Source organism: Sapajus apella, unplaced genomic scaffold (assembly GCF_009761245.1).
Source record: "Sapajus apella isolate SASKATOON/1434 unplaced genomic scaffold, GSC_monkey_1.0 scaffold6, whole genome shotgun sequence".
Classification (NCBI taxonomy): domain Eukaryota; kingdom Metazoa; phylum Chordata; class Mammalia; order Primates; family Cebidae; genus Sapajus; species Sapajus apella.
Genome location: NW_022436946.1, coordinates 11537742 through 11552212, shown reverse-complemented (window position 1 = coordinate 11552212; position 14471 = coordinate 11537742). Strand labels below are relative to the sequence as shown.

The 14471-nt window shown below is 42.0% G+C and overlaps 1 protein-coding gene across 4 annotated transcripts in view; it reads right to left on the bottom strand.

The window, feature by feature from the left end:
* Nucleotides 1-14471, bottom strand: part of NHSL1 (NHS like 1) — a 264623-nt gene that overhangs the window by 136026 nt on the left and 114126 nt on the right. For 2 of the 4 annotated variants that reach the window (XM_032274636.1, XM_032274638.1), the window contains exon 1: nucleotides 7039-9602. The exons of the other annotated variants lie outside the window; for them this stretch is intronic. In XM_032274636.1, the coding sequence (XP_032130527.1) occupies nucleotides 7039-7240 (202 nt within the window). In that variant the 5' untranslated portion in view covers nucleotides 7241-9602. Of the gene's footprint in view, nucleotides 1-7038; nucleotides 9603-14471 lie in introns of those variants that run through there. 4 annotated transcript variants of the gene reach the window in all.

The following is a 14471-nucleotide window of genomic DNA, read 5'->3' as shown; positions in this document are numbered from 1 at the left end:
ACCTATAACTTGGACTTCTGAATGGTCTTCTGTCCTTTGCTGTCTTCACTCTTGTTCCCCTTTGAGCTATCCTTGAGTCTACATTGTTTCTAGAGTGGTCTTCCCAAAACACAAAAACAGGCTGGGTGCAGTAGCTCAAGCCTGTACCCCAAGCACTTTGGGAGGCTAAGACAGGTGGCTCACTTGAGGCCAAGAGCTCGAAACGAACCTGGCCAACATAGTGAAACCTATCTCTACTAAAAATACAAAAATTAGTCAGGCTAAGCCAAATTCAGAAAGTATTTGCTTAGCACATTAGCCTGTGCACACAGCACTATTTAACTGAGTCCCAGATAAGTTCATCCATTCAGCAACCATTTATTAAGCACTTAGCCTTGGAAATAAAGACAAGATTGGGTCTCTGTCCTAAAACAGGTCAGTCTAGTCTGGTTCAAGACACAGACAAGTAAACAACTAAACATAATCCAGTGTACAATAAACACAATTAGAGAGAAATGAAGAAGGCAGAGAAATAACAGAAACAAGAGCAATCAGCTCTGCCTGAGGATGTTAGAGCAGACTTCACAGAGTTTTAAAGCAGTCTAGAAGGATAACCAGGAGGCTAACAGGCAGGGGAGGCGACTACAGCACCTGGCACAGGGAATAAGAGGGAACCAGAGGTGCAAGTTTCTGGAGTTGTGAAAAAGCAGTAAGTCTGTACGTTATTTCTGCAGGGGAAAGGAAGGAGACAGATCTCATAAGGTTTCATGCCATGTTAAGTGGTGGGCTTCATTCTGTAAGCAATGAGGAGCTACAGAAAGGTGACCCAGTTGTTTTGGGGTTTTTGTGGGTTTTTCTGATTTTTGGGTCTTTTTTCTTAAGATGGAGTCTTGCTGTGTCACCCAGGCTAGAGTGAAGTGGCACAATCTCGGCTCACTGCAACCTCTGCCTCCCGGGTTCAAGCAATTCTCATGCCTCAGTGTCCCAGGTAGCTAGGATTACCAGTGTGCACCACCACACCTGACTAATTTTTGTATTTCATTAGAGACAGCATTTCACCATGTTGGCCAGGCTGGTCTTGAACTCCTGAGCTCAAGTGTTCCACGCACCTTGGCCTCCCAAAGTGCTGAGATTATAGGCTTGAGCCACTGGGCCCAGCCAGTGTTTGTATTTTAGGAAGATCACTCTGGAAACAGTGTGGACTCAAGGATGGATCAAAGGGAACGAGAGTGGAGACAGCAAGAGAGGACAGAGACCATTGAGAAGTCCAAGTAAGAGCCAATGAGGGCCTAAACTCTATGAGGGCAGACATCTAGGTGCAAACACAGCATACCTTTAGGAGATAAACTGAAAGTATTTAAAAGAAAATATTGTAGTTTTCAAAAAAAAACTCTAGGCTGGGCATGGTGGCTCAGGCTTGTAATCCCAACATTTTGGGAGGCCAAGCCAGGAAGATCATTTGGGGCCAGATGTTCAAGATCAGTGTGGGCAAAAGAGAGAGACCCCATCTCTACAAAAATAATAACATAACATAAAATTAAAATAAAATATTAGACAGGCATGGTAGCCTGTGCCTGTAGTCCTAGCTACTCACGAGGCTGAGTGAGGAGGATCCCTTGAGCCCAGGAGTTCAAGGTTACATGGAGCTATGATTGTGCCACTGCACTCCATCCTGGGCAACAAAGCAAGACCCTGTCTCTAAAAAAGCAAATAAATCCCTGTAATTTGACAGAACATGTTACAGTTACACCAAAAAACCCTGAAATTACATGGAAAAATATTTTATAATAATTGCAAGAGACATAAAACTTAACCCTAAATAATGTGCAGGATCTTTCAAAATTATTAAAACTGTAAAGATCAATTTCAAAGAAGGTTTCGTTACTTAGCAAAGGCATTGCAATGGAAAAGAACACAGGTTATTCACTTACAAACCCAAGCCCTGACAATAACTTGCTTCTTTCATCACTCTTAAGACAGTTTTCGTAATTTTAAACATATATATATTTTCCATAATTTAAGTGTTTCTTCTCAAAACAAACCTACAAAGTTTTTAAACTAAAAAAGGAAGAATACTATATAAAACTTCATTTAAACAGAACTTCAACAATTTAACTGGCAAACAAAGACATTTTACAATAAAGCAAGGCAGTGAGACAACAGAGAGTCCCAACTTCAGAAGCAAAAATAATAATCATCAAAGGTCAATAAAGGGCAGTCTCGATGGACCAGATAAAATATTAAGTGGCACTCACTGTGTCTCTTTCACAGAATGTCAATTTCAGTAGGAAGTAAGAGGAAAAACATGACATTCACTGATCTCTTTTGTTAAGAAACTGACATACACTGTATTTGGCTATTTTCCCGATATATGTAGTAACCCTCAGAATAAATAAAACTTACTCTCTTGTTTCACTCTTAAATTTGTGATGCCACTTGACAACATTTGTCAATATTTCTTAGGTTTTCCTAATGCCATAAAGAAGCTATTTTTTTAGGGAGGTTTTTTTTTGGTTTGAGACCTAGTCTTTATGTTTGTTTGGTTTTGAGACCTAGTCTTGCTCTGTTACCCAGACTGGAGTGCAGTGGTATGATCTTGGCTCACTGCAAACTTGACCTCCTGGGCTGGAGCAATCCTACTACCAACTCAGCCTCCTGAGTAGCTGGAACTACAGGTGTACAGCACCATACTTGACTACTTTTTCTGGTTTTTTTTGTAGAGATGAGGTTTCGTCATGTTCCCCAGGCTGGTCTTGAACTCCTGGACACAAGTGATATGCCCACCTCATCTCTCAAAATGTTGAGATGATAAGTATGAGCCACCACGCCTGGCCCAGGAAGTTATGCCTAAATCCCATTTTAAGGATTTTATTATCAGAAACAAATCACAGCTATTTACATGGAAACAGGAGCTTGAGTTTTGACCTAGCTGCTTTTGGTTTTTCATGACATTTTTTTCCATTGTAGTATCTGATCATTGGTAATCTAATTACGCACAAGGATCCTGCTTTCTGCAACTATTTTATTAGGAGAAAAATTGGGATGAAATTACTTTAAATAGATTCAACTCCCACACTCAAAAATTGATTATCTAGTATATGGATTATTCATTACCCTTGATACCTAGTATGGCCATTCTCTGGCCATTTTTGTAGTGGCTGAGAAGGGAGGGCACTGACACTCAAATAATTCAAAGCTGGTAATGTTACTAGTCTGTATGATAAAGTCCAGAAGGAAAGGATGAAACATTGTTTAAAACAAGGCTTTGCATGTCAATTACCCTCCCTATCTGCTGACCTGCCAATACCAGGATCATCAATCACGCTTCTGCCCAGCTAAATGGAGAGTTGGGGATACAACAAAACAAGCTCTGCTCAGTGAGAGGACGGACACCCCATTATGATTCCACCTCTTTTAGTTTTATTTGAGTGAGCAAGTAAGGGGAAGCACAGAATAAATACTAATAGTCATGAGTTTTCCTCAAGGACCTTCCACAGTGCTAGAAAAAAAGCAGGTACTCATTAAATCTTGTTCCATTAAATGCTAACAATCAGAAGACCATGCAAAACATGAAAATGTTCCAGATTAAGTCCCTTTATCTGGACCTTCTCATCTGGGTCACCGTGTTGCACTTTTTTACAATTATCCTGCATTTTCTCTTTACACTCCCCCTTTAGATGTCTTATCTGCTTCTCCATTTAAGCATGAATTCCATGACTTCAGGACCTGAGGGCTATCTTTCTTTGTATCCTACACATAGTATTCAGTAACAATTTCACCAATAAATGCTCTCACAACTTAACTTGAAAAGTTACATATTGTCTTATCTGCCACTGCATTCTACCTTTTCACTATAAAGAAGATACTGATTCACACCCTTGATTTGTATGGCTAATTAAGTCAAAACATCATCTACTACTGTAGTGGGTCATACCATGCTAAGAATATGACTTGATCATTGCTGTTACCCAATTCATTCTCAGCTCTCTGAGTATAAACAGGTATACGAGAGAGTTTTCAACCTTGTGGTGTGCTGTCAGACATACATACAAAAGAAAACCTAAAGATGCTTACTGGTAGCTGCTTTGGACCTATCAATATGTATCTCGTAATTACTTTTTAAGCTCAGAAACAGTAGTCTAATCAGAAAAATGCATACTAGTAGCTTCTAATCTTATAAAAAGATTCTCAAAAGAAAGAGAATCTCAAGCACTAATTTTACCCTTAGTCTCTTGATATTAAATCATAAAGCTATGGGTTTGTTGCACTGAAAGATATCCATATAAACACTTAAAAATTTATTTTGATGTTCCCGGTAACAATCCAGCATAGAAATTCCCTATTAAGAGACCTTCTGTTTCAGAAATTGAACGTGTGTCATACAACACACTATCCACACTGATGGTGGGAGCTCAGCAGGCTAATGGGGCAAAGCAATACCTGGAGACGGCGGGCAGGGAAAAGGCAAGCAGTGTGGCCTCTCAACAGCTGCTGGAGGGGAGGGAGAACGCCAGGAGCCGCAGAACCGGACTCCCACCAATCAGAGATCTCGCAGGGAGACCGCTGATGTAAGGCTGGTTTGTTAAGCTACAGTTGCCCTATCTCTAGCTGTCACTACATGATGCGTGCGTGCGTGCGTGCATGTGTGTGTGTGTGTGTGAGAGAGAGAGAGAGAGAGAGAGAGAGAGAGAGAGAGAGGAGGAGACAGCAGGTTAGCAGGTTTTTGGCAACCTATGTAAATCAAAAAATGTTAATATAAGTTAGGGGGCTGCAAAGCAAACTGAACGGAGGGTGGATTAGGCTGTGCATGACCTGAGCAGAGAAACAGAAAAGATGCTACACATTCCCATCACAACAATGTGTCTTCCAGTGCATATTTATTTGCAACCAACTCCTAACGTGGCCATTGGGCATTCTTATTATTGACTGATAATCCTTGCTAGAGTTTCAGCTTATTTGATGCTTCTAAGAAAAAACTTCATTCCTGCATAATTTTTCTTAAAGACTTTTCCTCTTTTAATCTGCTCGCATAAACAAATGTCACTTCTGTATTTCTCCAAAGGAAGGAACTGTGTGGAATAAAGATCAACTGTGATAACATGCCCCTGAAACAAGATGTCAGTTGGAAGCCAATTTTCTTTTGTAAGTCAAATGTGAAAACAGAATATATTGCCATGAATTTTGATGTATAAGCAGCTTTTAAGGACTTTCTCTGACACCGTATGTCAAAAATCATATTATTCATGCCCAATTATTTCAAAAAAACACATAAACTTACACCCAGTATTATGCTTCCATTTATCTTCATGAGGCTACTGTATCCCCTATTCCATTAAGGGATAAGGGCACAATCTTTTGTATTGTAGGATAAGCAAGTCCCCCCTTCACAAGTCACGCCTGTCCTTTACAATGATTTCTTTATTTTCCACAAGTCACGTGTACAGTATTTGCTTTATTTCCCAACTAAAACTAATACACACAAATTCAGTCTCTTTTTCTTTAATGTTAAGTCAGATGAAGCCTCTATAGTAGAAACCCTATAGCCTTATGATCTCATGTACACTGTCTTTAACAGAAACTCAATAGTGGTTAACTCAAAGTCAAACAAGTCCTAAAAAGCAACCTTCAGCAAAGTCCAAAGGAATCAAAACTATACTCTCTTGCAACCACAGCACTACTGTGTCCACCCTTCAAACATTTTTGTTCCAAACATTACAACCCAATCATTTACCGAAACCACAGCTTATTCCTGATTTAGAAAAGTAAAGTTCACGGACTTACTAAACTATACAACTCCAGCCAGAAAGCACAAATGCCTTTTCTAAGCCTGGCAATTACATAGCATTGGAACTGAAAACTCACATTTTTAAGCTCAGAATCAGTGGGTCACTGTTGATCACCTTGTTGATATCATAAGCAACTGATATCTTCAAAGATTATTAACGAGTCCCTCTTGTGCCATAGTTAAGAGAAAAGAACAAATGGTTTACACACTTTCACTCTGAAGAAAGGCTGCATTAACGCTCAGCCTGTGCGATATAATTACTGTACTCATAGCACATATTTAACTTAGTTGATTCTCTCATGTTTCAGTAGTTGTGCTTCCCAAAACAGGGGGAAGCACAGGTCCCTGGAAGACTCCAGCAAGATTTCTCTTGGCAGGGGGAAGAATGTGATAAACAGGGAAAACAGAATCACACGGAATGTCTGCACTTGGTTCCTTCGTGATACTTAAATAGCACTCCCCTACTGGGCTTTGCCCACTGCGCCGAATGGAGAAACCATTTTAGAGCTTAACAATTCAGTTCCTACACACACTAAGAGGAAGAACTCAGAAATTCTAAATACAAAATAGGGGTGTGTTAAGAAATATTGAACTGTTTTCCTCTCTCCCAGCAGGACTTTTTTTTTTTTTTTCATCTTGGAGGCAAAACATGCTAACCCTGAGAACAGAGCCAATATCGGTCTGAAAAGAAACTTGATAGAAATCTAAAAACTCTAGTTAAAAGAAGGAAAGTAGAAAAAAAAAAAATTCAAAAACTCCTTGAGACTAACATATCAGGTTAAGCCCCTTGCGTGTTCATTTTCCTTGATGTCGCAGCCCAACACCAGTTTAATTCAAGCATCAATCTTAGAAGAAAGATGCAAGAAGACTATGATTCCCAAAGTTTTCTCAGTGCAGTTTCACAGGAGCTCCATGTTCGAGCCCCAGATTGCTATAAGGGCAGAAGATTCTCTCCAGGGTGGTGGTTTATCATTGAACTTTTCACAAGTCACATGAGTATGTGGCTCTGATGGAAGGAGAGAGACCGCTGAGAACAAATAACAGCTACTTTATCCTTCTTTGAAAGATACAAGATACAAGCTCAAGCTGAATCTAGTTGGAAGAGCATTTTTATTTTAGATGTAAACAAATGGTGCTGAATTCCAATACAAAAACAAATATTTCAAAAGAAACTCCCAATGGGTGGCAAAAATCATGAAGGGTAAGTGATAAAAACAAAGAATTCTACATAACAGACTTTTTCAAACGTTTAAATTTTTTAAAAATCAAGTCACCTTTTCTGGGCTGGGCTCTGCATATCCAGTTTTCGTCATCCACTTCCACCTGCTGCCCACAAACCGAGAGCTCTCCATCACTGCGAAACAGCCTCTTTGTCTGCCTGGACAAGGAGGAGAAATTTATCCAACTCACAGCACGTGAGAGAGAACCTGCATTCGGCTTGAGTCTGAAGGAACCTGAAGAGCCTTCCTTTTTCATCTTCTTTTCAAAATCGACTAGAGACAAAGAACGGCCCAGCAAAGAAAACGCTGGGTCTTTCACATTGGCCCAGGTCCTCTCCAGGCGCCTGCTGTTTCCCACTTAGACAACGTTGACAGTCAGGCATGGCATTATCCAAAAAGACGGCTTCTGTGTTACCCAATTACAAAGAAAGGGGAAAGGTGGGGTTAAGAAAGAAAAGACAAATGTTTTACCCTAGCCACACTGTGGACTCCGTTTCTAGATCAGTGATATCCACGGCCAAAAAATAACAGATGAATAAAAGTATAATTTAAAAACCGAAGCAGGGTGTTCATTTCAGGAACACTTGTCAGGACTTTGCAAAACACAAAGCCAAGGCATTCCGACTCTTTGGTGTGTCTCTAGCATCCCAAATTGTAATCCTACTCCTCTCCCGGGCATCTTTCCCCACCAGGGCAGAAAGCCAGCTGTCGGTTGCAGAAAGAAGTCACTCCTCACCCTAGAGAAAAAGATTCAGGGTCAAGCCAGGCACCCAGTTTACAGTTCACCCACACGGTTACTTGGGAGAAATCAAAGAGCTCAGCTCACTCGCCCCAGCACAGGGCAGAATCATAAACCGCCCACTTGCCCTCCTTCCCGTCTGGGAAGCGCTCGCTCAGAACCGCAAGACTCCGCAAACAATAAAACCGGCTGCGTGGCTATTCCTTGGATTACGGAGCAAGCACTCCTGCGAAAGATGATAGGCTTTCCCGACACCAAAGGCACCTCATTGGAGACAGAAAACCCCGCCCCTCCGCAGTCAATACTTCAGTGGCAGCTCAAACTTCCGAACTTTAGCGCAGCTCGGGGTCTGCAACTCTGTGCAGAATACAGACTTCTGGGCATAAAGAAAAATAACTTGATTATTAATTATCAGACCATACCTCTGAATGTGCAAATTTGAGAGGGGCTTAACACAGTACATATAAATACATCCAGCATTCCTAGATGGATTTAGGAACGTCCATCATTTAAGGAAATAAATTTCCAAAGAATATAACTGACCCAGCTATTCACTCCCAGCTTCCAGCAAAGGTGAAACTTGAGCCATTATTGTACCTGTTATTGCCACTCCTGCCTGTCACCAGCAGCCAGAGTATGGCGCTGAGAATTCTCCTCTGCCCTGTCACTGGGAGCCCCTTGCCTCCCAGTCTCCATCCTCTCCAGCCTCGAATGATCATCCTATCACAAAGAGTCATCAGAGAGCTATGCAAGTGGCAGTTAGCTACAGGCTGTAGCCCTGAGCCTCCTCTGCAAACTATCTAGAGCCACAACTTGCAATGCATTTGGGTGTAGCATTTCACCCAAGGCTAACTTACTGCAATTCCATGGTCCTAAGGGTGTTAAAAGTCCCTGCAACTTTCCATCACAGAGACTTGGGTCGGCATCTCCTTCCCCCAGTGTTATTTGGAGTAAGGCAAATAAGCAATAAGTAGAGTAGGTCTGCAGCACTTTGCTTCCCTCAGCATCAATCAAATACATTAAAACGAACAAATGGCAATAGAACGTAAACTTTGATTAAAAATTTTAAAACCAGGATTTTGCATTGTACATCTACTCCAATTCACTGAGATTTTAAGAAACAGGCTCTACAAGCTTACAGGGACAGGAACATTTGTAGAAGAAAGTCAGAAGTTCTACAAAGTGTTCCTAGGATGGGCAGTTCATATTACACCATGTAAATAATGACAGAGAACAGGTACTACTAAGGGAGAAGCTACAAAGCAGCCTCGGTTTAAAAGCTAAAAGGGTCCTCGAGATCATGTAATTTAAACTCCTTGATTTTCAGACAGGGAAGCTCAGACCCAAAGCAAGTATGTTCATACCCAATGTTACACAGAGGAGTCAGTCATGAGGACCAGGCTGCATCAGACACCACTGGGATCAGAGATTCACACACTTACCAGGGATGCCTGATACATCACCAAATGCTCTGGGCCTGTTCCAGTTATTAATCAGAATCATATCTCTACGTTGACTAACATTGTGAAGGCAAAAGTAAAATATTTATGTATAAAACCAGTGACTAACATCAAACATCTACTCTATTCTTTCTGAGTAGAAAAGAAAAGTCTCAAAATATACAAGGAAAAGTTAAAAAAAAAAAGACCATCTCACCAGAAAAATCCATAAATGCCCCAAATGCTGCTTACCATTTCATTGGTTCATGAGACCCCCAGACACACATCTGTGCACATTCAAAGGATCCATGGAACCCAAACAATGAACACAATTCTCTTCTCCCTACTCTCTACAACCTGCAGCTGTATTTTTAATTTAAAAACACCTGGCTGGGCATGCTGGTTTACCTGTGTAATCCCAGAATTTTGGGAAGCCAAGGTAGGTGAATTGCTTGAGCTCAGGAGTTGAAGCCCAGCCTGGGAAACATGGCAAAATCCTGTCTACAAAAATTTTTTTTAAAAAATAGCCAGGCATGGTGGCACTTACCTGTGGTCCCAATTACTAAGGAGGCTGAGGTAGGAGGATCGCTTGAGCCCAAGAAATTGAGACTTCAATGAGCTGTGGTTGCACCACTGCACTAAAAATAAAAATTAAAAAATGATATATATGCTCAAAATTTGTGCTGTTCTTTTTTTTGAGGGGAGGGAAATGGAGTTTTGCTCTTGTTGCCCAGGCTGGAGAGCAACGGCATGATCTGGGCTCACCGCAACCTCCACCTTCCAGGTTTAAGCCATTGTCCTGCCTCAGCCTCCCGAGTAGCTGTTATTACACTCATGTACCACCACATTCGGCTAATTTTGTATTTTTAGTAGAGATGGGAGTTTCTCCATATTGGTCAGGCTGGTCTCAAACTCCTGAAGTGATCCGCCCACCTCGGCCTCCCAAAGTGCTGGGATTACAGGTGTGAGCCACCACACCCAGCCCAAGTGGTGTTCTTTATTTACCAGAAGTGCTGTTGAGTGCTTTCCTCAACTCACCCTTACACAGCAGCAAAGATGAATTGGTGTCATCAGTAACCTGCATGTTTTCCTCCAGTGCCCCCATCCCTGCACACATCAAGGAAAGGGTTAATAGGAGCAGCTAAAGGATAAATAGGAGAAGCTAAAGGAATATTTCCTGCCCAGCAGCCAAAAATAACTAGTCCATTCAGGGACTAGACTCATGACTCTCCCTCCAAGTAAGTGCTCACTCATGCCAGATTTCCAGAAACTGTGCACCCACAAATCACAAGACCTAAGGATACATTTGTATAATAATCAATTCTCTGTCTACTGGCTAGTCCACATTTCTGTTATACTGGGCCTTGATTATTAAATCTTCATTTATCTAAGAAAGTCAAATAAATTAACTACTTTTACAACTGGATCAGAGTTCCTGTTGGTCAGGAGAGAATATAATTATTTAAATCAGCTTTGCAGGAAATATTTGGATTTTAACTATGCATGTTAGATATATACTCTATTTAGCTTAGAACATCCTAAGTGGGCTTCTTAAGAAGCTACTATATTCACTCAAGCTATATTTAGCAACCACAACAAACGCCACATTTTAGTTTCATGGACTATCAACCCAAGAGCCATACAAATCAGCCCCTCCCAGCAGCAGGGCCAAGGCTGCATTGTGCTTCCTGTATATTATTCCTAATCTTCACAATAACCCTGCCATGGCCAATGCCTACTTTTATTTTTTTTATTTAATTTTTTTTGGGGGGATGGAGTCTCAGTCTCGCTCTGTTACCCAGGCTGGAGTGCAGTGGCACAATCTTGGCTCACTACAACCTCCGCCTCCCGCATTCAAGCGATTCTCTTGCCTCAGCCTCCCAAGTAGCTGGGATTACAGGCGTGCACCTCCACACCCGGCTAATTTTTGTATTTTAAGTAGAGACAGAGTTTCACCATGCTGACCAGGCTGGTCTCAAATTCCTGACATCAGGAGATCTGCCCGCATCAGCCTCCCAAAGTGCTGGGATTACAGGCATGAGCCACCACTCCCCAGCTGAAAATCCCCACTTTTACAGTAATTTTTTAAAAAATAACTTCAGCTATAATCTTCAGAGTAATAAAAATATCTTAGTGTAACCACATTTTTTCCTATGAAAATCTACACTAGACTGCCTTGTCCCCATGTGAGACAGACGTGCTGAACAGATTTTATCTGCCTTCCTAACGGCACTGGGCTGCCCCCTCCCCTCTCACTGTCAGGCTGTCAAATTCAAACTTCTGCTGTCATCACATGTGCCAATAACCGCTCCCTTCCCACCACTTTGCCACTGCTGAGATTCAGGCATTAGGAATCACATAAACAGGACTGTTTAAATTACATGTTTAGTGGGAGTTAATGAGGACTACAGAATAAAAGGCAGAGCCTCGGTGGAAGGGCTTTGTCGCAGCTGCCTTTGGCCAGCACCCCTGTCCTTCACCGGCTGGATGGAAGCCCCAGGGTTGAAATGGCTGGAGGAGCAGACCCTGCGTAATGACCCCCAGGCAGATCTTTACCAGGTTTATGATCGATCATGTCTTTTATATTAAGGCCTCCACACTTGAGGGTCACTTACCATCACTGCTGACAAAGGGACAAGAGATTGCTCAATCTTACTCTACATATTTCAGAAACAATTTAAGTAATACCTTAAGGAAAAGTTAACTATAAAAGCTGGAGGTACCAGAATAAATTACTAAGGGAAGTTCTAGAATCATCTCCTTTGGGAATTCCAAAGTCAAATGCCCATTAATTTGGAAAGATTTATTTATGCTTCTACCAAGAATCAAAGGAATAGACTGAATATGTTTGGAAGGTTCTTGCCATAAGACACAGTGTTTTATGTTTCAGCATACACTGGCATTCTTAAAAAGGAGTTCATCATAAATGAAAGTTTGAGACTTAATAAAAGTGTTAAAGAGGACAGGATATAGGATTAGACAAACCTCTCAATGCAGTCAGGCATGTAATCATTCTACTTGCCATCTGTGTAAAATGCCAGCCAAAAATAGGAACTAATTTCAAGTGCCATCAGTTTTTGGGCCTCACAGGCCACCAATGAGCACTGTGACTTTTCATCTCCATGCGTAGCTTCCTTGCCCTGTGAAACGTAGGAAAGAGAACAAGAGACGCAGCACCCTGAAGTTAGAAATCAATGGGAAAACACAGCTGGCTTGTGAGAGCTGCTGTGGCTGGCTGGTTTGGCTGGGAGTGAGGCGCATCAACAGAAGGCATGTGAACAGAGACAAAGGTGCAAAGAAAACCACATACAGCAGAGAGGAGGACTGCTCTAAGCGGTGTCACGTTCTGAAGCGACCCTGCCTGGGCTGGGAGCAGTGAAGTGTGCCTCTCATCAGATTACCACATGAATCACCCAGACAACCCATAGGGACCTTTAGCTTAGGACAGGGTGCAGTAGGTTTTCCAACTGTCATCTCCTGTGAATAATTCAAGAGTAGACTTAAATGGAAATCTTTCTATGAGGTAATTTGTACACACAAATGATGAAAGCTTATCTCAATATCAAAAGTAAATACTCTGAGCCAGATTTTTATAACTAGAAAAACAAAACAACCAAACCGTATTACCCCCAGGCTCATGGCAAACACACTCCCCACAGTACATTCAATCCTCCTTCCTTTATCCACCTTTCCACCCACCAAGGAATGAAACAAGCAATTGTACTCAAGAAAGAAGTGGAGGAACAGACAAAACACAGCTAATTATCTTTTCAGAGCCGGTCTCGTTTTCAGGTTGCCCTCAACTACCAGTGCTTCAATACTTAAAAGAACAAAAAGCACTGGCTTTTCATGAAACAATGCCACAGGCGCCTTCGGTGGAATTAATAGTGGTGTTCTCCTCAAAGGGAAGGAGTAAACACAAACATTTATGCATATATCACCACCAGCCCAACTCCCACCATTCAGAGTCTTCATGTCTGAAAAGGGCCAACAGATCTGACATCCTAAGCCTTAGCCACACTGTCCCCATGGGATCACTTGATACAGGAGCAATATGGCAGATTATTGTTCTCAGTCCCCTGAGGAGCAAGGGGATAAAGGATGTCCCTGGTACAGAAGCTGCCACTGACCAAGAATATGGACTGTCAGAGGCTTGGTGAGTAGTTCACAACCAAGAATGTGATATCTGTACCAACTTCCTCAAGAAAAGGTCCCCAATCTAAGGCATTCAGATTACAAGGAACCCTAAAACAGCACCAACTTTGAGATTCTTCTAAGACCACCAAGGGCAAACTTATTCTGAGATCAAAAGAAAATAACAAATAAATAATTTTTTCTTCTTTTTGGAGACGGAGTCTTGCTCTGTCACCCAGACTGGAGTGCAGTGGCGCAATCTCTGCTCACTGCAACCTCCGCCTCTCAGGTTCAAGGAATTCTCTTGCCTCAGCCTCCTGAATAGCTGGGATTGCAGGTACATACCACCATGCCCAGCTAATTTTTGTATTTTTAGTAGAGATGGGGTTTCACCATGTTGGTCAGGCTGGTCTCAAACTCCTGACCTCGTGATCCACCCGCCTTGGCCTCCCAAAGTGCTGGGATTACAGGCATGAGCCACAGTGCCCAGCCCAAATAAATATATATATTTTTTTAAATCATGACTTCCTTTGTTCTTGCTACCTTTCCTGTAGCCTCTCCACTGATCACTGTGGTTATTATTTGTTTCTATCCACTCAACCAGTATTTTTAGCAAATTGTGTTAAGCACTTAAAATCATAGATCTTATTGACATGCAGTGTGTGTCTGGGAAAGGGACTGAAATTCTGAGCTCCTAGAAGTGCCCATGTGATGCCAGTGCACAGACTATGTTTAAGTTATCACAGTGCTAGACTACAATCCCTCCTGAGGCCAGGGAGCTCATCTGTCACCTTCCTGTCCCTTACAGCAGCAGACCCCAACCTCTGTGGCACCAGGGACCAGTTTCGTGAAACAGACTTTTTCTATGGACAGCAGGGTAGTGGGTGGTTTCAGGATGAAACTGTTCCACCTCAGCTCATCATCAGGCAATAGGTTCTCAGTGTGCAGCCTAGATCCCTGCCATGTGTGGCTCACAGCAGGGTTTGTGCTCCTATGAGAATCGAATGCCGCTGCTCATCTGACAGGAGGTGAAGCTCAGACAGTCATGCTCACTTGCCCACAGCTCACCTCCTGCTGAGAGGCCTGGGGTTTGGGAACCCCTGTCTTATAATACTTCACACACAGCCAGCATTTAACCAATGTTGGTTGACAGGGTGAAAAATGGAACCATCCAT